The sequence below is a fragment of the Pogona vitticeps genome, chromosome 6, assembly GCF_051106095.1.
Source record: "Pogona vitticeps strain Pit_001003342236 chromosome 6, PviZW2.1, whole genome shotgun sequence".
Lineage (NCBI taxonomy): Eukaryota > Metazoa > Chordata > Lepidosauria > Squamata > Agamidae > Pogona > Pogona vitticeps.
The window spans coordinates 102,340,756-102,366,100 of NC_135788.1; the positions used below are offsets into that span (position 1 = coordinate 102,340,756).

At 43.0% G+C, this 25,345-nt stretch overlaps 1 protein-coding gene across 2 annotated transcripts; it reads right to left on the reverse strand.

Annotated features, from left to right (window-relative positions):
- Positions 1–887: 887 nt before the first annotated feature.
- LOC110091315 (zinc finger protein 2) lies at positions 888–24,402 on the reverse strand. 2 transcript variants are annotated; one of them, XM_073004451.2, is made up of 3 exons: positions 24,273–24,402; positions 20,035–20,911; positions 888–3,670 (listed from the first exon to the last, which is right to left on the reverse strand). In XM_073004451.2, exons 2-3 carry the CDS (start codon positions 20,672–20,674, stop codon positions 3,147–3,149), a joined length of 1,164 nt encoding a protein of 387 aa, XP_072860552.1. In that variant the 5' UTR covers positions 20,675–20,911; positions 24,273–24,402; the 3' UTR covers positions 888–3,146. The 2 variants fall into 2 exon arrangements, with proteins under 2 accessions (XP_072860552.1, XP_072860551.2); XM_073004450.2 differs by lacking the exons at positions 20,035–20,911; positions 24,273–24,402 and adding exons at positions 4,872–4,999; positions 5,884–6,138 and having other exon boundaries at positions 888–3,991.
- Between the last annotated feature and the right edge of the window lie 943 nt (positions 24,403–25,345).

Below are 25,345 nucleotides of genomic sequence, written 5' to 3' on the forward strand. Positions count from 1 at the left end.
TGTGTGGCCTTGAGCAAACTGCACAGTCCCAGGATGCCCCCAGAAGCAGGGAATGGTAAACCACTACTGAGTGTTCTCTGGAAAAGCCTGAAAAGGGGTCACCATAAGTCATAATTCACGACAGCACATGATAATGATGAATTCTCTGCTAGAAAGATTTATTAATATAGTTTAGGAACAAAAACTAGGGCTCCTTTTGCCATATTTGTTATCACAGTAAACTTGTACTGGGTCGAATTGTTGGTCTAGCCCAATATTGTCAAGTGTGACTGGCAACAACAGTTTTCCTGAGTTGTAGGTAAGATTCTTTCCCATCCCTACCTAGAGACCCCAGGTATTGCTCATCTAAGTACTAGCCAAGCCTGAACCTGCTTCGCTTCTGCAATCAAAGGAGGCAGGAAGGCACATTCAAGATGGTATAGTGGATTCTAAGCACTGTCCTATGGCCAAATTTAGTAAAGCAATCACTTTGTCTACTGATGGATAAAGAATAAGCAATAATCACACAAATTACTTTAAAGCCTTTTTTTAAAGCTTTAATATAGTTGAATGAAGCCACAGCAATTATGAGATGAGATGTGAGACATTCATAGGTGCAGAAATATAAATGTATGTTGATAAAGTTAAATTATAGATGGAAAGCAGAGCACCTGAAACTACAAAAATTCTGAGAATTGGAATGTTCACCTATCTAACAGCATCCAGACAACTGGAAACAAAACCAAAGTAGACTTTTTTTCTTTGTGCTAAAACTTTGTTAGTTCTAGTGTCTAAGACCTACGTGCTCCCTACACATAATAATCATGAAGAGGGGAGGCAGGCTTTTCAGATCTAGCCTCACAGATCTTTGTTGCTTTTTTGGGATGAAGGAGTATAAAGGAAGTCTGATGCCACCAGAGACCATTCTAGCCACTATATCTTGTTTTACACAGCAGCCAGCCCAGTTCTTCTGGAAAACCTGCAAGCACAACCTGAAGGCAATACAGTGGTGCCTCGCAAGATGATGTTAATTCGTTCCGCGAAAATCGCTGTCTTACGAAAACATCGTCTTGCGAAACGAAAAAGCCCATTGAAATGCATTGAAACCGGTTCAATGCATTCCAATGGGCTGAAAACTCACCGTCCAGCGAAGATCCTCCATGGGGCGGCCATTTTCGCTGCCTGTAAAGTGGGGAATCCGTCCTGAAAACACAGCGGGAAGCCATTTTGCACAGCGGGTGGCCATTTTAAAACCGCCGATCAGCTGTTTCTTAATTGTCATTTAGCGAAAAATTGGTTCCCGAAGCAGGGAACCGATCATCATTAAGCAAATTTTCCCCATAGGAACATCGTTTTGCGGTCACTTTTGCGATTGCAAAAACTTCATCGTCAAGCAGTTTCGTCATTTAATGAGGCAATCGTTAAGCGAGGCACCACTGTAAACCTCATTCAAGGGTGGAAGAGTTACTTTGTAAACTGCAAGTTCCAGTAGGCTGAGGGATTATAGGAATAGTAGTCCATAAAAGAATCTTCTTCAGCTCTAATGAGGTGCAGAAGTTGAAGAAATTGAAGCAAAGGGACCAGAGGAGAAACGGGATGGGAAATGCTTGTGGTCAACCTTTGAAAAAACAGACTAGATCTTCAGGCTGCAACTGGGCAACTTCGTAGACTTGAATTTTTGCTGTACACGCTCAGTTTATTAACCTCTCCCATTGTCTCTCTCTCTATAATCTAACCACATAAGAAATGTCTGCTCTCTATCTTCAGGGAAGCATATACCATTTAAACAACATTTGAAAAAGAAGATTACAGTATTATTTATCATTATTTACATTTCTATCCCACTTCCCAGTCAAAACCCAACCCCTGTTGGGGTTTACAATCATCACAACATATAAAACAACCAACAACTACAGTAAAAAATATTCCAAACAATAAGAACAATAGAAGAAGCAACAGGGCAAAAGAATGTGTTTACAAAATAGACTGCTAGTAATAAGAATAGCTTTGCTGGTATTTCACAACCTTACCCCTCCCCCTTTTTTTCTCCTTTTTATTGAGAAGTGGGCAACGTTTGGTTGTCCAGGTGTTGTTGGACTGTGACTTCTACCGCTCTTCACCATGGGTGGTGCTGGCTAGGGCTGATGGGCCTGGTTGCTCAGCATCTGGAGGGTCAGCATTTGGCCACCGTTGTTTCAAATTGTTACAAGAACATTTCTGCACTAGGGGGTTGCCCAGAATATAATGTAAGGTAAAACACCATCCATGATATTGTGGCCCTATCCAGCTGGTGTTTAGGACACATGAAGCCATATTTTAGACAGCCGTCCAGACTGCAAGCTGGTAAAACAATGGCACTGTTCCCACTAACAATAGATTGCTGTTTGATCACTTCGGAAGTGCCTTATCCCTGACACAGGAGTGCCTCGTTGATGGAATGTACCTGGATCCATGCAAAAACAAAACAAAAACAACAATAGTCATCTCCAGGAAGGTCCTACCTTTATACCCAGTGGTAAGGCGTATAGGTCAAGGACAAAAGGACACATGAAAAGGATTAAATTCTCACCTAATGAATAATGGTCTGGTCCTTCTATAAATTTCAGTGATGTTCTTCAAACAGCGTAGGACAGCAACTCAATATTTCTGTCACTAGCCATGATCCTTTCATTGAATTGAAGATTTAAGCAAGAGAAGGGTACATTTAAAAGTATGCCTTATCTACCCAACTAAAGAGAGGAAGGCCTAAAAATCCAGAGAATGTAATTTCGAGGCACACTTGATCTTTTTTTTTTTCAAAATTAGCCACTAACCCAGGACGTCGCCTTCAGTTCCAGTGTATCTATGGAAAGCTCACATCCCAAGAACCCTCTCTTTCATGTATTTGACTGTGACCAAAAAAACCATCAAAGAAAAATTCCACATTTCCCAACAGCACACTTACAATAAAGCATGCAAATTAAGGCAAAGTATGCATGTCTGCACATGTGTTCTTGGTCTTGTTTTTTTCATGATAAAAATCTGAATTTTCTGCTTGTTGAATTTTGCATTTCTGAATGTGACTCGTCTTTTTCTCAGTGTCAGTTTTCCAAAATTCTGAGATTGAAAGTTCTGGTGTCCCTTTTGCAAACAGGTTTGGGCCCTGACCTTTCTTATGGTGGGCCTTTCTAAGGCTTCAAAAGAATCATATGGGTTTTCTGATGTGTGCTGAGGCCAGATCTCTGCCGGAAACATTTCCCACACTCGGTGCAGCGATAGGGTTTCTCCCCTGTGTGGATTCGCTGGTGGATGGTGAGGTGAGAGCTGACGCTGAAGGTCTTCCCACACTCATCACATTTATAAGGCCTCTCCCCTGTGTGGATTCGCTGGTGCAGGATGAGGGTGGAACTCTGGCTGAACCTTTTCCCACACGCTTGGCATTCGTAGGGTTTCTCTCCCGTATGGACCCGCTGGTGCTTCGTCAGGTGGGAGCTCACCGAGAAGCACTTCTCACAATTGGTGCACTTGTACGGCTTCTCTCCTGTGTGGATGCGGCGGTGCAGGACCAAGGTCGAGCTCTGGCTGAACCTTTTCCCACATTCATTGCACTCGTAAGGCTTCTCGCCGGTGTGGGTTCTCCGGTGGATGGTAAGATGGGAGCTCACCCCAAAGCTTTTCCCACAATCGGAGCACGGATGGAGCTTATCAGCAGAACGGGGGGCTTTTGAAGGCTGCCTGACGTTTGGCTGAACCTGGCCGAGGCTTTGCTGTGCTTGGGCAAGGTTCTCTCCACACTGGACACACAAGCTCGGGCCAGGCCCCATGAATACCCGCGGCGGGATATTGGGCTTCTCTTTCGGCACTGGAGGCAGAAGAGGTGCCTTGGCCCATCCTTTCCCAGTCTCCTCGCCTTGCTGCCCTGCGTGGCTCTGGTTGGGATAAAGGGATCCTTCAGACCATCCCAATGTCTGCTTCTGGGTTTGTCCAGTCTCGGCACCTCCGGCCTGGGGATTTGGGTTCGTGGTCCCTCCATCTGCCAAAAGAAAAAGAGTGAAGCCTGCACGGGGAGGAAGGTTGTGCTGTTTCAATATTCACAGGCTGGCTACTTGTGGCCCCTTTGTTTTTGTTGACTGCAGTCTCCATTAGCTGCCCCCACCCCGGTCTGTGGCTGATGGGAGAGGCAGCCCAACAAAGCTCTGGAGGGCTTCACTTTGCCTGCCTCTGCCATATATATTATGTTAGTTTATATCTTTAGTGGAGATTGTTTACTTTGTTATTTGAGCTGGTGCTGCCCAGACCAAGCTCTGTGAATAAACTGGGTCAGAGGAGCCAAATTAAAGAAAAAATCATTTGCTTATGTTACAATGTAAAGTTCATTGTTCTGCATGAAGGGCCACATTATACTGGGGAAACTAACCGGGGCCTGTAATACATAAGGCTTTGATTCTTACCAAAGAAATAATGGCTTCACGCTGATATCTAACATTGGACATTCTGCTAACTGACTGAATTCTATGGGGATTCCACCAGTGTTATTTAATTTCTCCACAACAATTAAAAGCTGTGAGTATTTCCATGATGTACAGTTGCTGAATGCATAAGGACAGGGAATATACTCATCACTTTCTTTTGTTTCTTTCCATCCATCACAAGATGGAGTCATCCTAATCTTGGAAGAATTTTTAGAACAGGATTTTGCGGCCTAAGAGACATGCAAGCTTCTGGCTTACACAGAATGTCTCCTCCTTGATCAAGGGTTCGGTGTAAACCAGAAACTTGCACAATCTAAAACCAGTCAGGGTCATTTTCATATCTGTGGGACCTCGGGTTTGCAATAGGTCATCTTTATTCTTTCTGGTTTTTTAAAGAAAAGAAATGAAATCAAAAGAAATAAATAAAAAAAAAATCCTTACCTAGCGAGAGTAGAGTTCCATAATTGTCCTGCACAATGTCCCTGTAGACAGGTCTCTGGCATGGGTCCAGAAGGGCCCACTGTATCTCAGCAAAATACATCAGTCACTTCTGCAGAAGGCTCTGGCCTCTGAAAAGAACAAGGGTCCCTTTCTGAGAATCCAGCACCAACCAGGTTGCCCTGGGTCTCCGTCTGGCCAGATCGTCTGTGCCCACATCAGCTGCCTTACTCTCAAAGGCTAAAGGCCCCTCTGAGGCAGTCCTTCGGTCTCTGCTATCTAACCTGCGAACCTCCGGAGGAGAAGGCTGGACTCTTGAGTCCCATCAAGCCCCAGTCAGCAAGGCCAACAACAGCCAGGGAGTGATGGGTGCAGCGATCCATCCACAAACCCTGCTCTGTATCCATTCTGCTCTTACTTCCTGTCTCTTGGGCAAGGCCTGCTGGGTGCCTTCTAGCAGCGGCCTGGACAGGCAGAAAGTCAACAGGTGAAGCTCCTGCTGAGCAAGGTGGAGCAGCCATGGGGGAAATGCACTGCCTGCTGAATTTCATTTCCATGTGGGTTCTTTTCTCTTTTTTTAATGAAAGCACATGGGCCTTGTTGTTTTCTCTCCTTTTGAAGAGGGGGTGGTTTGATGACAGGCTTTCTCAGTGCCTCCCCCCCAAGCACTCGCGTCGAGAGCTACGTCATTCTCACGTATTTAAGGGGTTCCCCCTTCCACCACCACCCCAACATCTCTTGTTTAATATGCGTGGAGGGAGGAAGCCACGTCTTTAAACCCCTATGGGAGGGTCGTTGGGAAATACAAGTAATGTTTAAAAACAGGGGCTAACAAGAATGCCATGCCTGCCTGTATGTGATGTATTTCTCGGTGTGATTGTACACAGTATGTGCGTGTCCTCAGTCCACTCCGCCGCCGCGGCCGCCCCCCCCCCCCAATTCGCCTCCCCACTTACTAGGAAGTTGGCTGGCTCCGTTTATACTGGACTTTGGCCGGATCCCAATCCCAAATTACCTGGAAGTCTGTCTCTGGCTTGGGCGATTTTGTTTTCTTGGCACGGCGGGCTGTCTCTCCTTCACAGAAAGAGCAACAGCGGCCGTAAAGATCAGATGGAGAGGAAAAAAAATCTGAAGGGGATCTTTTTTAAAAAATTGAAGGTTTCCGTCCAGGGAGGGAGGGAAGGAAGGAGGAAGGAAGGGAGACAGGCAGGCAGGCAGGCAGGCGCTGAGGCGGGCTGGATGAAGCTGGGCGGCTGCTCTACGAAAGCAGGAGAAACATCAACAACGGGCTTGCTCTCTTTGCTTCTGACCTGGGAAGTTCAGCCCCCAAAAATCGTCAGCGAGAGAAAGACTGAGAATAGTCGCCTCTTTCCTTTTTCCTTTTTTTTTACCCTCTCCTTTCCTTCCTCCCCCCCCTTTTTTTTTTGACAATGGCCACCGAGCCCTCTAGCGGCATCACTTCTGCCTCGCACACACGAGGAACAACCTCCTACCCACCGATTCCCTCCCCCCGAAAAAAAACCCAAGAACCAGGAGAGAAATCCGGTAGCAACCTTTCTCTTCTCCCCCCGCCCCACGTCCTCTGGTCCGGGTTGGGGCCTAAGAGCAACAGAAGAAGAAGATGATGATGAAGAAGAGGGAGGCCGGCGCGATCGGATCTGAACTCAGGGCTTAATTCGCCTGTTGGCGGCCTTTGGAGAAGGAAATCAGAGAACAGGGGAGATCAGTGTTTAAAACCAGAGCTTGGGGGAGATTACATTTGGCGCAATTACGACTCCCCAAACTTCCCAGCCAGCCATGCTCTGGGGGATTTTGATGGCTGTAGTCGCCCCAAAAGTAATGTTTCCAAGCTATGGTGCGGAACTGGCAGGAAGTAAAGAACCCGCAGAAGGCCATTTCGGTGGAGAGGGAAGTGATCTCTTTACTTGCAGGCTGCTAGGTATTTTTAAAATTATTTTTTAAAAGTTTAATGACTTAATGTTATTCCTAACTTATCCAGTATCAGCCAATCTCAGAATAGGGTAGGGCCAGTAAAATCAACTTAAAACAATCTAAATTAATGGATTTCCCAAGAAGCAGCTGCATTTAGTCTGCTTCAATAGATGTAAGAAAAATAAACAAAATAAATGTCTGGTAGCATCTCTCAGCGAATATGTTTATTTTGGTGCCTGAGAAAGGGGACTAACATCCATGGAAAGTTCAGTCAGAAATTAATCTGTTAGTCCCAAAGGTGCAACATGGCTTCTGTTTTGTTTTGTATTTCTGGCTGCATGAGAAAAACAAATAAAACGGTTTTTAAAAGTTAACAGTTCAAGTAAAACAAATATAGGATAGATCAGCAGTTGATTTCCTTAGGCCCTAAATGTTCAGGGACACAGCCTTGGTATCATCACATGTTTCCACAGTAAGGATCAAATACAGTATGAAAAGTCTAGGCAATATAGTGGTGTGGGGGGCAGTTTTTGAAGTGAGGGCAATCACATTGTATTCCCTCATAGGCACAGCCTCAAGAAGTCTCCAAAATGCAGGCAGCTAAAATAAAATTAAAAAAAAGTAAAAGGCAAAGAAGTGGCTGTACCTCAAATACTAACTTTTATACAGTATTTTTATTGTAAGCTTTCGTGGGCAAGCTCACTTCATCAGACATAAGAAAAGGAGATGTAACATGGCAAATTTCTATAAATGGCATCAAAATATAGATATCAAAATACAGTACAGAGATTGTGGCTGGTAAGGATTTGTAGCAGTTTTCATCCTTGCCAGGAACAGGTTATTTTGTAAGCGTAATGTGTCTTAATTACCTGTGCATGACCAAGCTACCTCACAAAATTTCCTTTGCACTTGATGACAAACATCTGTTTTCCCCTCAGCAATTCTGAGACAGAAGGAACACAGGGGGAATCTGTGGCAAATACTATCGATAGATAGGTAAAGGTTCCCCTTGACATTTTAGCCAGTCGTGTTCGACTCTAGGGGGCGGTGCTCATCCCCGTTTCCAAGCCGTAGAGCCAGCGTTTGTCCAAAGACAGTTTCCGTTGTCACGTGGCCAGCACGGCTATACATGGAACACTGTTTACCTTCCCACTGAGGTGGTACCTATTTATCTAATCGCATTTACATGCTTTTGAACTGCTAGGTTGGCAAGGAGCTGGGACAAAGCGACGGGAGCTTACTCCATCGCGTGGATTCGATCTTACCGACTGCTGGTCTTCTGACCCTTCAGCACACAAAGGCTTCTGCGGTTTAACCCGCAGCGCCACCACGTCAATAGATAGCCTTTGCTAACTGAAAAGTTTGAGGTCTTTGTGAGTCCTAGGTCTACCATGTACGCACTTTAATGGTAGGTACTTTATGAGAAGCTCTACTAGCGTCTAACTGGAAACTGAACTAAACAAGCCTTTGGTCTAATGATACAACAAAACCTGTTGTACTCTTAGGATGTTCAAAAATGTTGCAAAAATTGAAAAAGTCCAAATTGTGAAAATTAACAAATGATTGTAGGGGATTTGGAAACAAACAAGTAATGCCCCCCTTTTTTAAAAAAAACTGGTGCGACAACCCCTACAATTTAGTCTCCAGCTTTGCTTGTGTAAGGACTATGTTATTTCTCTTTTCTTTTATATCTCTTTAGGGATTTAGGTGTTTCACCTAAGGCAAGAGGTGAATCTCTAAACTGTAGATAGCCTTGTGTTTTTTGTAGGAATAGGAAACTATCTTTGTTTTGTTCACTCCAGGCAGAAAGCATGACTACCTATGAGCTGATAACTATACCGATGACTTACTTGATTTGAAATCTCCATCTTGTGAGTTCAGCAGACATCCTTTATGGCCACAACAATACCTGGCCAGATTTTTTTTATGTCCCTGCTTCTTTTCTCCATCTGCCTTGCCTCATGAAGAATTCTAGAGAACATGGAAGCTTGCATTCAGGATTCGGATCCCCACATGGCTACAGAAACTCACTGGGGGAATGTAACCGATAAAACCAATCCTTTAATATCTCACCTTGCAATCTCTATTAGGGTCACTATAAATTGTTTTTTACTTGACAGCACAGAACACACACAATAAAGGTATTATCCACCTATGAATTTGGTTTAATTCTTTAGGAAGTTCCAGTTAATCACCACCAGGAGCTTGAATTGGGATTCTTATCACCCCACATGTAGTGCCACAATGTTTGTGTTATGAAAAACAATTTTCTGAATGGTAAATAAAAACAATATGATTATCTATCTGATCTTACTGTCTACAGCTGCATCTCCAGCCACTTGTCTTTTATTTATACCTGACATTCTGGATCACACTTTATGCATCTGTTGGAGTGTACTACAGTCTATAAAAGCTCATACTATAATAACTTGGTTGGTTTTTAAAGAGCAACAGAAAACAAAACCACATAATTCATTGATCATGTAACTGCAGGGAAGGAGATTGTGCTTGGGATCCCATTAACCCCAGCCAAGTCTATTCCCAGATGCATAGCTCCATTCTGAGCCATGTTTTTTTGGTCATTCTGACAGTGACAGAATGCTATGAACGCACAATAGAATGCTGGCAAAATGGAATGGCATGTTGCAAACTATGTATGGAACATTGGTGATGATGATGGTTTATATTTGTTGGGAAATATGGGTGGGAGGGTACTGCTGTACTCATATCCTTTTTGTGGGCTTTCCATAGACATCTGGATGACCATTATATGAACAGAATGCTGGATCAGAGGGGCCTTGGGTGGGATTCAGTATGGCTTATGTGTAGTCACTATGTACTACCAAGTTGCTTCCCATTTATGGGCTAGTGTTCTTTTGTGGAACTTTCCTGTGCAACAGGAATTATGTCCCCAGAACCAGCTGCTAAACAGTTATTCTCTCGATTTGGGGAGCTGTGCACCTCACATGCAATAAAACAAAATTGTGTGCGCCCTGGGGTCAAACTTTGGCAATCTGCTCCTGTTTGTGATGTTATTCATTCTGCATGGGTAGAGCTCAACAAGATACTGGATGTGGAAACCCTATGGAACAGCAGCCTCCTGAAGGACCTATTCATTAACAACTTTGCTCAAGTCTTGCAGATTAAGGGCCGTTACTTCCATTATTGATCTATCTCATGTTATGTACTCCTTTTTTCTGCTTTCCACTTTTCTTTGCACTATTGCCTCTGCCAGAGAATCTTGTCTTTTCATGTTATGTCCAAAGTGCAATAGCTTCAATTTAGTTATTTTTGTTTCTAGAGGCAGGCCTGATTACATCTAGAACCCCCTTTTTTGTCATTCTCATAGTATCTACAAAGTTGTCTTCCAAAAAATATGGTTTTTCCTCTGTCAGCTTTTTTTTTACTGTCTAGCTTCACATTCATACATGGCAACCAGGAATACTGTAGTTCTGATTATCTTGAGCCTGTGTCTCCAAGTGATTCCTTTCTGTGAAGGACCTTTTCTTGTTCCTCCATAGGTTTATGTTCTAACCGTGAAAAATTACTGCATAACTGATATCCAGTTATTTAGGATGGAGGACAGAGACATTTTTGAACCCAAAAAAGTGTTTATTCATATAGAGAAAAGACAGACACTCTTAGTACAATAGGAAAATAGAGTATGATACCAAGGGCTATACCTGGAAACATTGTAGATGGTACCTACTAATGCAGACTTTGTTAAGGCATACCCATTGGCATTAATACTAATCATACAAAACAGAAGTCCAAAACAATCCAAAGGAAACCCCCAATCTATCCCCATTCACAAACATTACATAAGCAGAAATGAAACCAATTTCCCCCCCTCCCGTACCCTCAAAAAGCCAAAGGTCAAAATGAGCCAGAATAAAGAGATTGTCCGAGGAGAACTGGCCTCACAGGGGCCCTTCCTCCACGGAGAAACGACCCTTCCCTCCCCATTGCTGGGGTCCTACATGAAACAGGTCTTCTACTTGTTGTCCACTAGTCAGGAAAAACAACAACACACTTTTGCCAGACGACACCTAGAAAGTGGAAATAAATTATAAACTAGAAATTAAACGAAAGCTGCAATCCTAAGCATGCTCTGGGAAAATGAGGAAGAACCACTTCAGAGAAAAGAGACATTAAGATGGGAGCATCAATGTGAACAATAGCATTTTTCTCTCTGAAAAGCAAAGGGGAAAGTTTCTGTATCCCTTTGTGGCCTTCTGTGCCTCCCCCCAATTCTCCATTTTCCTTTGATGTTACTATTAGTTGAGCAGGAGGAATTCAAGATGCCTAACCACTTTCAGAAAGTACTGAATAGAGCAAAACAAAAACCTTGAGAAATAGTGACTCGGGATAACTGTCCACCATCTCGAGTCCATCACCTGAAGAGCGGGATCTGGCCTATAGATATGGCAGAATGGGGTGTGTAAAATGGACTGTGTACAGTACCTTCAAATGTCAGGTGGGTGACCACATTTTTAGGAAAGCTCCTCCATGCCAACAAAATAAATTAAAAAATTGCAAAAAATAAAACAAAAAAACCCTAGGATAAAACCTCTCTCCTGTTTTTGCTGCATTTCTATGGAGGTAAAGTGTTTTTTTTTTAATTTCCTGAAGCATTCCTTACTGGAAATCCACTTTTTTTTTGGTGGCACAAACAAAGCAGTCTTAACTAATTCTGCTTTAACTAGCTGTGAAGAGGAAAAGATTATCTTGCCTTCTGTTGTCACTTGTGACTGCTGTGCAGTGCATGCTTGCTTTTTAGAAGCATAAGCAAGAGTCCCAAAAAAATGCAATTAAAGGGCCTACTGCAGACAGATGATGTTCCCTGTTATACCCTATGCTTAGAGAAGGGATCATGGTCCCCCAATACTTGTCATTTCTCCTTCACAAAATCTTTCTGTAAGATTACAATCTTGAAACATCTAGATCTGTGCCATGCAGTATGTTAATCCCTGGGATGGTGACTGTACCAGTTCAGATTTTAGGACTCCGTTCCCACAATTCCTTAACATTGGCCATGTTGGGTTGGGTGAATGGGTCCTGAAGTCCACAACATGAGAATGGGCAAAGATTTCTCACCACTGCACTAGGTCATTTGATTCCAAAATGGTAGTATTCATTAACTTGGTAGCAGAGGCTGCAAAAATTAATTTTTCCACCACAATTCCCAAAATCCACTATCGAGCATGGTTAGATTGAATTTACAGAAAATCTTAACATGGGTTTTATTGCTACGATCCATGTTTACACTGAAACTAGAGCGCTGCAGACTTGCTTTTGGACTACATCTCCCAGAATTCCCCAGGCACTATGGCTACAGAGCTAATATGATCAGTGGTCACACTGTTTGGGTATTTCTGGGAGTTGCAGTGCAAAAACAGAAAGCTACTCAAATTGTAATTGAAACCTATATGAAATATAACATTCTTCAAAGTAGAACGGGTTGCACTGTACATTCACATGCTCTACTTTATGGGTGACAGCCCTGTACTGGAATGTCTGACAGAGCAGGTAAACACTTTCCTTTAGCGATATCCCTTGTTTTGAAAGGAACTGTCCATCTCAAGTCTTGCTTAAAGAGAAAGGCTTAAATGCAGCTATTACTCATAACCAGTATAGACCCACTGAACTAAGGGGACTAACAGTATGTAAGTGCTGAACTTGCCAAAAGCCCCACATATTAAATAGGTCTATTCCAGTCAAGAAGGAAAACACAGGAAGGGAGGGCAAAGGTCCTGATGTTGTCCATCCACAGGTAGCACCTGGATGGGAAACTGAACAGGTGATGCATGGCGGTGTGGGGGGGAAATTGCTTTATTAGTGTAGGTTCTTAGAACCACTAACTGGATGGAGCAAAAGCACATTCAAGCAGGCATGACTGAAGAATTACCTATGGTAGATATACAAACATTTCAGCTCCGCTGGGTATTGATTTCTGCTTTTTCCCAGATACTGCTTGGAACACTACTAGAAATGTTTGCATAACTGGCTTCACTAGAGTCTACTTCTGTAAAGGAAAAAAAAAGACTACACATTATCGTTTTGCACTACTGCCTCTGAAAAATTAAGCTTCTTTATATACTGTACAGCCTTTGATTTCTTTTAAAACAATTATCTTTAGTTTGTATTCTCCATCCACCACAATTTAAATCACAAAGTCACAGCCCAGAAATAATAAAACAGCACAAGGAGTATATTACAATGAAATGTCAGGCTGCTCAAAGTAGACATGTAACATTTCCAGAAATGCTGAAGCCTATGGGAAGGACTGTTTCTTTCTATACAAAACCACAAACAACTGGACATTTTCCTGCTTGTCAGATAAAAAGCGTCCTATCACCATATAAACACATCAAATCTTTTCTGATACTGGAAGTTAAGCAGAGTCACTATTGGGTTAGTACTTGGGTGGACAACCACCAGGGAAAACCCAAGATCTCCAGACAGGGCTAAGCAATAATCCTGTTTGTAGTCCTGGGGAGTGGTTGCTAATAGTCAAAATGGACATCACTGGTTAGATGCACCAAGGTTTTGACTCATTAGCTGAAATTCTGTTGCTTAGCACAGTAAATCGGACTAGAGTAAGACTATTGAATCAGCTGGAACTAGGTAAGTCAACTCCTCCATACATTTGGATGATTAAATGGGCTTACTCTAGTTTTGACTTAGTACACACACTAAGCAACACAATTTCAGCCATTCTCCTATGTTACTTCTGCATACATATAGGGAGAAACTGAAATATATGCAATATTTTTAGATTTTTGATTCTTTACTTAAAATATGTATACCTTGTCTTTCTCCTCAAGAGGACCCAAGGCAGCTTACAACATTAACACAAAAATTATAAAAACTGGAGTTTTTAAAAGCAACATCTGTTGCTTATTTTACTGCTTTAATAACAGAAAACACAATACTTGTAACTTCACTGGGGTATAAAATTGTACTTGGCGTATCTGCCATCTGCAGAACAAACTCAATGTATGTTTACCACAAAATAACACTCCTTTTTCCAGTGAAGTTTACTTCCAGGCAAGTGTATATAGAAGAGCTAGTGTTAGTTTTATAAGGGGTATCTGCATGAGATCAAACAGATAATGGGGAAAAATATTTACTTCTAAAACTACCTTGAAATCAAACAAAAGGGCTCCAGAAGGCAAGCAACCATTTTCAATCAACAAAAGTCCAGAAGGTTCCTCTCACAAACACAGCAGCATCTTAAGTGCAGAAATTCATCTTGGAAATGAGTGTTTTTAAATCTCTAAGTATGTACAGGAACTATTATTCTCTAATGCTACAGATTGTCTTCGGTAAAAATAGTCATACTATACACTTTGAGTGAACATAATTTTTTTTCAAAGCATTCCACTCATTTCAAAGGATAACTTGTTTTAGAGAAGTCTTTCGTTTTCATTCCCAACTGCTCCATAAGAGAACAAATTCTTAGAAGACAATCTTCCTCAGTATTGTTCCATTCTTTTTTTCCTTAGGATTTCTCAAGTTTCTGCTTCCAAGTCCCATTGAAACCAATAGGCCTGGGCATTCTTTTCTCTAGATTGCTTCCTTTATTTTGGAAATTAGATCATCTATTGTGTCTCCAGAATTAACAGAGCCTGGAAGCACCATGTTAAAAATAAATGTTACTATACACTATTTTAGCCCCTTCCTCAATGAGCAATATCTACTTGTTATTTTGGAAACATTACTTCTGGGGTGGTGTTTTCTGTGACAGTGTTGTTTCTAAAGAGAGAAATGAGTTGAGAAGGTGCTATGCTACTCATGAATCACTCATTACTCTTGGAAAAACAACAAGCCAATAAGTACGATAACTTTTTTTTTCTGAATATCAAAGTCAGGCTCTGAGATTTAGCAGTCATACAACTTCATAGGTATACAATGGAAAAACTGTATGTACATGCAAGACATCTAATGGAAATAGCTGTTCAACAACAGGATCAAAATTCAGCTTCTCTTTCTTTTTGAAGGGCAAACTCACAAAACCTGTACCGTCCTTCTCTCTTGCTCCTCTAGTTTATGCAGCTAGCACACCAGTCCTCTACGATCTAAAATTACCATGATCTAGAACGCATCCTGCATTTCTTGATAGGGATTAAAATAAAAGGCTTGATGCCGAGGGACTGCTCCGTTCTTCAGAGATGTCCAAACACAGTGGCTGACTTCTGTCTTTTTAATGAGAGCACATGGCATGACTTTTCAGTGTTTCCACATTCTCTATGCCTTCAACTGAGATTCACGAACAGTAACGCAGTGTTTCTCTTCTGTACAGCACAACCCCTAATGTGTTAGTGTTCAAACTTCTTTTGTTTACTTTGGCATGCCCACACTGACTTGAACAGAATTATTCAGCTGTAGTAGAATAAGTATGTGTGACTGTACAGTTTGCAGGACGGATGCCCCTCCGGCATGTATCAGGACGCTTTGGGTAGAGAAGCAGTTAACAGCCAATGGAATGAACCAGAATTAAATCACTCTTGCTTCCAGTCCCATAAAATCAACAAGACTAAAGATAGCTCAGTGAGGTATCTGGCTGCAGAGTTAGAGGTTGGGAGTTCAGTTCTTCACAGTGCCTCCCAGAAAAGCCAGCCTATGGCCTTGGGCAAGCTGCCCAGCCTCTGGATGCCCCCATAAGAAGGAAATGGTAAGCCACTTCTGAGTACTCTCTATCCAGAAAACTCTAAAGAGGGTCACTGTAAGTCAAAATTGATTTAGCAGTACAATTATTATCTTTCAGCCTCATGAAATCAACAAGACTTTAAATTCTACAGCTCTCCTGCAGAGAATCCTAAAGAGCCGACCGAGTGACAAATTTCAGGATTCTGTAGGATGGTGCCATAGCAGTTAAACTGGCATCTAGCTGCTGTAACAGTGAAATATAGACTCACACTCCAGGGCATATGGACTTCATAGGATGGAATAGCAATTGTTAATGTGGTAACAAGCTGTAGTCACTGTAACATACAGCTGCACTCTCGTCCTGATTTCAGTGAGGTTAAAATACACCTAGCTTCATTATTTGCAATCCATAACTGATATACAGTGGTGCCTCGTTAGATGATAATCCATTCCACTGAAATCGCTGTTTAGCGAAATCATTGTCTAGTGAAAAGCATTTCCCCATTGGAATGCACTGAAACCTGTCTAATGCGTTCCAATGGGGAAGAATCGTCGTTGTCTAGCGAAGATTGGCCATAGGAAAGCCGCTTTGCGAACCGCCAATCAGCTGTTTAAATCGCTGTCTTGCGAAGCTTAGGTCCCGAAAACACCTGTTTGCGAGTGCGGAGGGAGCTGTCAAAATCGTCGTCTAGCGAAAATCGGTTTGCGAAGCAGGGACCAAACAATGTACAGAGAAATTCCCCCATAGGAATCACTGTTTTGCAAATTGCTATAGCGATCACAAAAAGCCGGTATCTAGCGAAAAAAACTGTTATGTGGGGTAACTGTCTAGCGAGGCACCACTGTAAAAGGGAAGGAACTGCAGTGAGCAGAACCTCTACATTTGTTTGTACATTATAATCAAAAGCTTGCATACCCCTTATTCTTATTCTCTCCCTAGTTCCTAAAATGACAGGAGCCTACATAGGCACAGGAAAGAAAAAACAGCTTCACCCCCTGCCCAAAAAAAGAGAAGCTGTCTTACCGCTGGTGCCTGAAGAAGCAGGCAGAAGTTCCTAGCCCAAGGCGAAGAGCCCTGAGCTTGGGCTCCTCCAACTAGTCAGCAAAAAAGACCACATTTCCCCCATCCTAGCACTGAAGGAGGGCACACAATCGTGCTTGAGACTGACTGCCAAAGAGCAAGGGCAAATGGTCATCCTCTCACATCTCATCCTGTGGCAGCGGCATCAATCTTCCTCAGGAAATCTGCATGCACAAAAGCAAAACCCGACTTTGGAAATGGGAACCGCAAATATTTGCCGTATTTTTCCATGTATAAGATGCTACTATCCCCTAAAATAGTTACACTAAAAATTGAGGGGTGTCTTATACACGGAGGAAAGCTGAGGAGAGAACAAAACGGCCTTTACCTTGCCTCTGTAAACAGGCTTCCTTCAATCATGAGCCCTTACGGAACTGATGTCAGATGATGCTGAACAATCAACTGGAACACACCCCATTGGAGGTGAGCTGTAGGCGGTGCTCAGATTCAACAGGGACTCGTAACGTCCGAGTGTTCTGAACCCAGAGGCTGAATACTCAAAGCTAAGTTAAGATTTCTTAATTTTTGGGTTAGAAAAGTGAGTGGGTGTCTTATAAACAGAGGCGTCTTATAAACAGAAAAATATGGTAGGCGGGCAAAATGTGGCCCTCTCCAGATTTTGTCATATTGCATCTCCATTCAGCGTAGCCAATAGTAAGGAACACTGGGTGCTGCAAGTCAATAACCTCAAGAGGGCTGCCTTTTGCTCCCTTCTGCCCTAAGGCCATTAAGAGACTGGAATGACCACTAGCATAAAACAAGAGTATCCCATATTTCGGACCAGCAAGAAATGCTAAGCAAAGAAAGTTAACTATCACAATAAGTCAATACTACACCAAATACTACACAAACAGTTAAGTTTAGAGGCTTCAGCATGTCTACACTGTTCTACAAGTTCTAATGAGATAAATCAGGCTTAGTTTGGTTTTAAATTCATAGAAAGCAGAAAACGTTTTTAAAAAATCAACACTCTTCCTTTCTTGGCTATAACATCAATGTATGTGCAAGTAGAGAAATAAGAAGCACAAGCAGCAGCTGGATTTTCGCATCCTCATGCTTGATGTTCTTTTCAGTACTCTTATAATTCTTGTTGTGCTAAAACAAGATGGCCACCAAAGTGGGATTCCGAAATAAAGGAACAGGTTCCTCCATTTTATAATAACAACGAGTTTGGAAGAATCTCTGAGAAGAGTGGCTGGCTGAATCTTGGCAAACCATTTCCTTTGTTATGACCTACTTCAAAAAATATATATAGAAAACTGTTATTTGGCAAACTGGTAATAAAGCAGGTTCCCTCTTATTATGACCAAAAGGATTGCTTTCCATACTGCAGATCTTGGCTCTGGTTATTCCCATTTATTAAGTTTCAACATATTTTCCTTCTTATTTTCTTTGTAAGCTCAACATCTTGAATGAGATTTTTTTTTTTGCTTCATTTGCAGTCTTTCTAGGATAGCTGCAACTCCCCGATTCCAAGGATCCCGAATTAAAGACAATACATGTACATACCCGAGTGCACCTGATGGAGATGATGAGGACAAGTGCCCATTCAAGCCAACTCAAATCAGTGGCACAGCATGCGCCTTATGTTGGGGCTTTGATGTATGAAAAGGCATGCTCTTGTGGTTTTTATATGAAGAACTGCGTGTCCGGTACCTGCAGTCATAAACCTGGAGGCACATCCGGTATGTCAGAGCCACAGACCATGGGATGCTGGAATGCATTACTTGAGTGTAGTTTCCCAAAAGGAGGAAAGCAAGGAAGTATTTTCTTAGGCCTCTGTTCTGAGGAAAATGAGTGTTTTAGAGGCTTGAGCTGAAAAACAAGCCAATAGTTGTTTACTGCTTTTGCTGCTCTGCCAGCGTGCTTTATAGCACCAAGAGTGTCCAAATTACAGTTCTGATAATTTATACTAGTGCCCCTCTACTCTTCCTGTTAATTTATTTTGCATAAAAAACCATAGCCATTCTGAAACAGATGACGCTACCATTTATAACCCATCCACCCAGCATCCCATTTAAAAATATGCAAGAGGCTACATTTTAAAAGGCTTTTAAAAATAAAATAACATCTAATTTAGGGTGTTGTTTTAAAAAGCTATTCCTAAACCACAAGGAGTTATGTGGCTGTGCAACATACAAGTTTAACAGCAGCCACTATTTTTAGGAAGGGAAGTGGGGAAAAGAAGATTAATTGAAGAGGCTGAGGGTTTGGGAGGCATAAAAGCACTTGCAGAATATAGAAGCTTGTGTACTTCAAAAAAGGCTGGTTGAGAATTCTCAGCCTCTTACATTGGGCCACCTCAAAAAAGTCACCATGTTTTCTATTACGCACATACAAAATGCCCCAATGTTCAACAGGAACATTAGTTGGATTCAGGATCTGCTGCCCAGATGACAAATTCGGGTGCTGAATTGAGGTTACTGAGCAGTAAGAGGGGAATATATGTATGCTTATGGGGAACTCAAAGTTTCCCTAAAGTGGAATTGAGCTTTTGGAACAAAAACTTAAAGCAGCAGACCCCTTTTCCAAATCCACCTCCCCAAAAAAACTTCCCATGAGGACAGAACCTGCTCAATGACCAAAGAGTATGAGTTGGAAAAAAGAGGAGGGAGATATCCAGCAGAATGGAAAGGAGTATCCCAGGAGGAGATATCCCCGTTGGCCGGCTGGCACACTGAACAAGAGTACCCATGTTGATAAGATGATTACAAAGCAAGATGAAGAGCCTGGACGTGCCACAGAAGAGATGGCCAAGTTCCAACCATCCAGGTCAGAAACAAGAAGGCAACCGTTTCCAGTTACGGCGTACTAAAGCGTTCGAGAAAGAGGTAAGTACTTTTTTACGTTCCTTTACACTGTGGGAAGATGCGACATACAATCAGCACACACTTCGCCAAAAAGTCTGAATGGGAAAATTGAAGGGAAAAATTACATGAGGTTTGTTCTGAATGAATTTCCAGGAAGATGCTTCGTCCCTGTAGTTCAGGTACACTTATAAGATCTCCTGTCTCATGCTGGAGGTTATTACAGAAGATTTCGAACACCTCTCACAAAGTCTTTTCTTTAACCATGTGCGGTGTCTTTCTTCACAAGCAAATTTTAAAAAGTAGTCTTCATTTCTGATGCAGAAGAAAAACCACACATAAAAATAGATGGTGCCAGGGAGATGTCAGTATCTCCCTATCCCATGTGGCAGAAAATGTAACTGAAGAGGCTGCACATCTAGCATCTAAACATGTCTTCACTGGAGCTGCAACTGAACAGGGTGAGAGAATTTCGCATGCTATTCAGTTTCCTGCAGAAGCTATGTACACACTGCTGAATATATTACATCCAGTTCCCTCCCAAACAGGAGGAAACTAAATATACTGGGTATTTCACAATGGAAAAGAGGTGGAAATGATCTGTTCTAACACATAGACATAGTAAGCCCCAAGGTCCCGGACTGGCTATTTCAGAGTCCAATTTGGGTGGAGGCTGGAGTAGCCAACTAAACTTTATGGGTTCTCTGGTGTCTCACAAGGTGGGAGGCAGCCCCAAATCCCTTCCCGCAGCTGGCACATTTGAAGGGCTTCTCGCCCGAATGGGTGGCGCGGTGGCGCTCCAGGTGAGCATTCCGAGTGAAACCTTTCCCACAGTCTCTGCAGGAGAAGGGTTTATCTCCACTGTGGATGCCCTGATGGCGCTGGAGGTGGGCGCTGCGGGTGAAGCGCTTGCCACAATGTGTGCAGCGGAAAGGGCGCTCGCCAGTGTGGATGCCCTGGTGGCGGGTGACGTGGGCGCTGCGGGTGAAGGCTTTGCCACAGACCCCGCACTCGTACGGGCGCTCGCCAGTGTGGGTGCTGTGGTGCCGGGTCAGGTGGGAGTTGCGCCCAAAGGCCTTCCCGCAGTAGGTGCACTTGTAGGGCCGCTCCCCGGAATGGGTCTCCTGATGCCGTGCCAGGTGGGCACTGCGGGCAAATGTTTTGCCGCAGTAATTGCAGCTGTAGGGGCGATCTTCCTCGGGCACCTGCTGCCCAAGGCGTTTTCCACCTAAAGGGCGCTGGAGCCCAGAGTGGGTGGCCATGTGCCGGGTCAGATGTGAGTTACGTCGGAAACCTTTCCCACAGTAGGGGCATGTGTGGGACTTCTCCCCCATGGCTCTTGGTCACTGGAAATGTCTTGTACGAGAAATAGGCACCTGCCTTGACACAACTCTCCCGCAGTGGTTAAAGAGATGTCCTTCTGAGTATAGAGAGTGACCTATCACAGTTACTTCAGAAAACAATCTTTGGACACTCTCTTAAATCAGATGTTGTGCTTTGGGGGAGCTGTCTGTTCTGTTTTCAGCCTTCTCTCAATGATTCTTCTGCACTGCTTTCTTTCCATTCACAATCTGCAGGGGAAACAGAGAGGGCAGAGGGGAAAAACAGAAAAATTGATGTCAACACTAAGCAATATAACAGGGCAAAAAGCAAACAAAATAATAGGGATCAATTCAGTTGAATGCTTATTTTTGCTTGATACCGTCTTGATATTTTTGCTTGATACCTGCCCCACCACACATAGTTACCATCCTGCATATAAAGATGCACCGTTCTAATGTTAGCTCAGATACGTGCTGGAAGTCCACTCAAGTGCAAGTAGTATTTTATCACAGGTGATGTCAAAGTACTACATTTCTTTAAAAATCTATCTGGAGGGAAGGGGTGTTTTTGTTTTGCTTGCCTTTAAATTATTTCTCATGAAGCACAAGTAAGTCACAAAAGTTACAGGTCCCCAATAGCTGTAGCTTTTGTGACTTGGATCCTGAGTCAGTCACAGTTAGTGAATGAAATCAATGGGACGTCAGTCACTCATGACTCACTTGCTCTACTGGATTCCATAGGTCTACTCTAAACTGGGCTAGGTCTGGATTCCAACACATGAAGCAGGCTGACTCAAGCAGATTTTCCTTCTCTTCCCTATGTTTCTTTCCTTTTCAGACTCCTGCTAAGCTTCCTTAAGCTAAACTGAAGCCTGGGGGATCCTGCTGAATGGGAGGACCTAGGGTACAATGAGAGAAAAAGAAGCAGCCCCACCCCACCCCACCCTATTCACAGATAAAGCAAAGCTTTTCTGTCAATGGAAGGCAAACCCTGGATTCAACTCAGTAATCTCCAGGTTTATTTTTCAATTGATTGCAATTCCACTTTTCCTCCAGATAACTTAAATGGCCCTTCTCTTCACTTCATCCTCACAACAAACCTCTGACATTTTATGGCAAGCTGAAGGGACACTCAAGACCAGGATCCTGGCTCTTCTGTGTTCCCAGACCAACACTCCAAATCCTAGATCACACAGAATCTGTAAACTCTTTGTTAAAATCCACAGAAAAATACAATATAATTAGGATACCAAGAGTTATGCATTGAGTGTTGAGACTATTTTGTTTAAATACCAAGGCTTTGAGACTTTATAATTTGCCTTCACATTCAACAGTACCCAGATAAGGATCAGCATGCTGCTTGAAGATTTGTTTGGTTAAATTTAGTTAGCCATCCCCAACCTATTGTGCTCTACCTGTTTTGGACTACAACTCCCATAATCCCAAATGAAATCATCCATTAGACTTCTCTGAGCCTTGTCACCCAAGATTATATATAAAGGAGAACATCTATAGCCTGAATTTCTCACTTTTCCTATCTCTGGAACTTGTACAAACTTTTAAGGATGCACTTCCTATTGTATTCCCCAGTTATTTGGAAAGTTCAGTTTTAAGCTGGGGGCGCATAGGATATTTACATCTTCAAGTATTTTGGTTTACAACTCCCCCAACCCAGTGGTTCTCAACCTTGAGTAACCCAGGTGTTCTTGGACTACAATTCCCAGAACCCTTCACCATGAACTGTGCTAGCCAGATTTTTGGGAGTTGCAGTACAAGGACACCTGAGTTACCCAAGGTTGGGAATCACTGCACCAGTCTCTTACTGCTGGACTGATGGGAGTTGTAGAACAAATAGTTTGAAAGGCCCCAAATTCCCCACTATTTACTCAAGCTTTAGTTTTGGAATTGTTGGACAATAGTTATTTATCAAACCCCACCCCCAACCAACAGTTGCTTCTACAGAATGAGTGGACAAAATACAATCACTTAGATGTTACCGAACTACAACTCCTACCACCTGTAGGAGCACCAACATTTGAAGGACAATGCATTAGCTACCCCTGCATCTTTAGAGCTCTATGGACGATTTATGTTTCTACCTAGAACAGTGCAAAGAAAAGCAAAAAATAAAAATAAAATAAAATAAATTAAAGCTGATATCTATCACCCTCCTGCAGCTCAAGCCTAACCTAGAAGGAAGATCTACTGAGGTGAGTGTGGCTTACTCTAAAGCAAGTATACAGAGGATCACAGATCTATTCCAGCAAAATCACACGCTGGAAAGGACTGGACCTACCTTGAACATTTTCCTTCTCCCTCGTGTCTCCACTAGCCCACCCCTTCCCAAAAGAATACACCTTGATCCTTCAAATTTTGAAATACTGAGTATACAACCACCAAGAAAAAAATCTTCACGAAATCGCAAGAGCCTCTTCTTACCAACTTCTCCATGGCTCCCTTGTTTCCGCCACCCATCACTATCACCAACCATTTGTCAGCCTCCTCTTGTTTAGCCCATCTGTAGCTAGTTGCTGCTGTTTAATGTTTTTAAATGTTATTTTTACAGCATCAGTGCACACACCTTTAGCTCAATGCTGAAGCACACAGAACAAATCCTGACTTAAATCATGTTTGATTTAACTACTGAAAAAACACACCTCACTTAAATCAATCACGGTTAAGTTACAGACAAGTTTTTGAGTCCAGCTTCAGAATCCCCATGCTGAGGAATTCTGGAAGCAAGAGTCCAAAAACATAACTTTTCCATGATCTGTTCTGACTGTGTTTGAATATAATTCATGCTTTGCCTGAAGAACACTCTGGAGTCATTTCCCAGCTTTTCCAGTTGAAAGGCTTTGTGTCCCTAGAGTAGATCTGTCACAGCAGCAGGGAACTTCGGAAACTCCAAATAATTTTGGCCCAACTCCAATCAGCCCCACTGGCACGACCAATCCCCCACTCCTATTCTGGGAGACCAATTGCCAGTGAAAGTAGACAATAGTGGGCTGGACAGACAATCCAGTTTCATAGGAGCCCAGCTTCCTAAGCACAGAGTGACAGAAAAAAGGTCCCTGCCCCAGAGGCTTACAATTACATCTTAAAGAACACTCAAACTTTTTAAAAACAGGCGTTTTGAACATTTGGCTGGTTCTATTGTCTCAAAGAAGGCAATGAAAAGATCCCTGCCATACCCCGGGCACAGTATTACGTACTGCCCAATCGATGCAACGCCATCTGCAAGCTAGAAACGTTACTTTTCGTTGAAGACAAAAGGGTTTTTTAAGGGATGAGAAAATCGTATTGGGGGAAAAAAATCTCGCCCCAAGCTGTGGGCCCTGATCTGCTGCAGAAACAGAAATGGAAAAGACGAAGAAAGGACGAACAGGCAGAGAAAGATAAGAGACGGGGAGAAAAGGAGGGGGGGATCGACCCTAACGCAACGTGATCCTGAGTATAGGGAGCGGGAACTGAGGCACACGCGGACTGCCCTTCAGGGGCATCTCTCCCTCCCCCCCCTTGAAATGGGGAGTTTTCATGCACATTCCCTGCCCTCCCTCCATTTCTCGACTCAGGACTCCACCCTCCGTCTCCGCCTTAGGAGCTCTCTCACCGATGCAGCCCCTACGCAGGGATCCAAAAGGGGGGGGGGTTGCGCGCCTTTGCAAAGGCGCATTCCAACCTCAGGCCTGGAAGGCAAAAGGAACCACCCTCCGCGCGCCTGGGTGGGCAGGGGCGAGTGCAGGGACAGGAAAGGGCCCCTCCGCGCATCCTGTCTCCCGCCCGCCCCCACCATGGCGGCTCCCGCTCCATGGTATTAACCCTTCTCCCGCCGGCGGTTCCGAAGAAAGGGAAAAAAAAAAGAAGGCTGGATCCTTGAGCTGGGAAGGCGAACGGGAGGAAGCCTTTTTTTTTTTTTTTTTTTTTTGATCAAGCGGCGTGCGTGAGAAAAGAGACGTGCAGAGAGGCTTTGCATCATTGGCGAAGTTTTTTTTTTTTAAGTTTGTTGAAAGAGGTGTTGGAATCCTAAGGTTAACTAGCCATCAAGCGTTCAGAACATAACAATGGCCAGTGAGCTCTTGGTTTGCTACAGATTGTTAGGATGATGACACCATGGGAATACCCTTGGGGTGAAGAGCGAGAACCTGGCCATCATCACCCCTGGGGCCTAGGTGTTCACGCTGCCCCTGTTGAACATCAACTCCACCATCTGTGGCTGTCTAGAGCAGTGGTTCTTAACCTTTTTGAAAGTAACGCCCCCTTGAGCCATTGAGGAAGTTATCATTGCCCCCCTCCCCACGGTGATTATTTATTTATTTATTTATTTATTTATTTATTTATTTATTTATTTATTTATTTATTTATTTAAGACACTTAAATCCAATGACCCCTGAAAACAAAATTAAATTCCAAGAAAATGAAATGCCCCCCAAAAAGTAACATTTAATGATTTAGTTGCAAGTGAATTTTAAGACGCAAAAAGAAATATAAAAAGGGCATAAAAACAAATGCAGGAACTAAAAATTTCAGGACAAAAAGTCTGAAACTAAATTAAAATTGGAGGAAAATATATATTCATGCACACTGTAAAAAGGCTGCAGCCATCTTCACAGGTTTGGCTTGCTCCAGCGCCCCCCTACTGCCCCCTTCTGCTCCAGCGCCCCCACGCCGCCCCTTTTCGTTCCA

Coding starts and splice junctions, on each gene's coding strand:
- LOC110091315 (XM_073004451.2), bottom strand. CDS start 20,674: ATGGGGGAGAAGTCCCACACATGCCCCTACTGTGGGAAAGGTTTCCGA. Junction 3,671..20,034: donor GAGACACCAGAGAACCCATA/AAGTTTAGTTGG, acceptor AAGCCCCCCGTT/CTGCTGATAAGCTCCATCCG.